This window comes from Saprolegnia diclina (assembly GCF_000281045.1).
Source record: "Saprolegnia diclina VS20 unplaced genomic scaffold supercont1.381, whole genome shotgun sequence".
In the NCBI taxonomy this organism is placed as follows: Eukaryota; Oomycota; class Saprolegniomycetes; order Saprolegniales; family Saprolegniaceae; genus Saprolegnia; species Saprolegnia diclina.
The window spans coordinates 1-1,157 of NW_008246448.1; the positions used below are offsets into that span (position 1 = coordinate 1).

Below are 1,157 nucleotides of genomic sequence, written 5' to 3' on the forward strand. Positions count from 1 at the left end.
GGGTGCTCCGTCGACACCTCCTCTGAGGGAGCAACCAACGGTGCTTGGGTGCGGCTACCGCGTTGGGACTTGGCGACGCTGCGCTGGGTCTTGACCGTGATCGTTCTTGGTGCTTGGTGCTTGGTCGCTTCGTTGGACGCGGCGACGAGGCTGACGGCCCATGCAATCGTCTTGGCGACCGAGCTCCGGCGGCTCGACCGCGACTTGTTGCGTCGCGCGGCGTTGTACTTCATGACGGAAAACCTAAACACGGCCGCATACTCGTCCTTTGTGAGCGTCTGGGTCGCCTTGCACACAGTGTGGTAGTACAGCAAGAGCAGCAGGAGAAACACGGCTAACGACGCGGCCGCGACACCGTCGTCGCCCTGGAATCCACCGGCGATTGAGAGCGCGAGCAGTAGGTAGACGCTACCGGCAAAAATGGCGCCAGGAATACCAAACGGACTTGTAAATTCTTTCGAGTCGCAGCGGTACGTTGTCCGAAGCATGACGAACCCAATGAGCTGCGCGCTGTAGCAAAATGTTGCCGCTAGAATAAAGAGGTTTTGCTCGGCCTGCTGAAACGCAGGGCTCAAATGCGCTGCCGTACAGAGGAGGTACCCCAAAGCGGACGCGGCCACCATGGGTTTGAGCGTCGTCGGCTGGTTTTTGAGGCCAAGACACGCCGGCAGCATGTTGGAGTTGGCGAGCGACTGCGTCAAGTGCGCGTACTGCAGGAAGAAGCCCGCCGCCATGCCCATTTGCGCCGGTAGAATCAGCCACTGCCCAACGACGTCGGAAATTCCGAGCATGCCAAGTCCGTTGTTGAGCGGGAACGTTGCGTTCACCGCGGAGGCAATGCCTGGTGGCAGCGACGGCACGACAAACACCATGGAAATGTTGGAGCAAAAGAGCGTCACGACCGCAAAGAGCATACCGCGAGGCAACGTGCGCTTCGGATCCTTCGTGACGCCAGCGATGAGTGTGAGCGACTCGACACCGGCGTACCCCCACGTCGTGTAGGGCAGCCACGCAAAGTAGGCTGTCGTGAGGGTGCCACTGGCCCAGACTGGCGCGCTTGGATCGTCGCGATACGCGCCGTTCTGTGCCAAGTCGCCGCGCATGCAGCCGGCGACGACCACGAGCAGCATGGGGATGGCGCACACAAAGGCAAAGAG

At 60.9% G+C, this 1,157-nt stretch overlaps 1 protein-coding gene across 1 annotated transcript; it reads right to left on the minus strand.

Moving 5' to 3' along the window:
- Positions 1–58: 58 nt before the first annotated feature.
- Positions 59–1,130, minus strand: SDRG_17443 (hypothetical protein; the record flags this gene model as incomplete). The annotated part of the gene is made up of 1 exon (XM_008623685.1): positions 59–1,130. A coding segment is annotated over one exon (1,071 nt), but the record flags the coding sequence as incomplete, so codon positions are not given.
- Between the last annotated feature and the right edge of the window lie 27 nt (positions 1,131–1,157).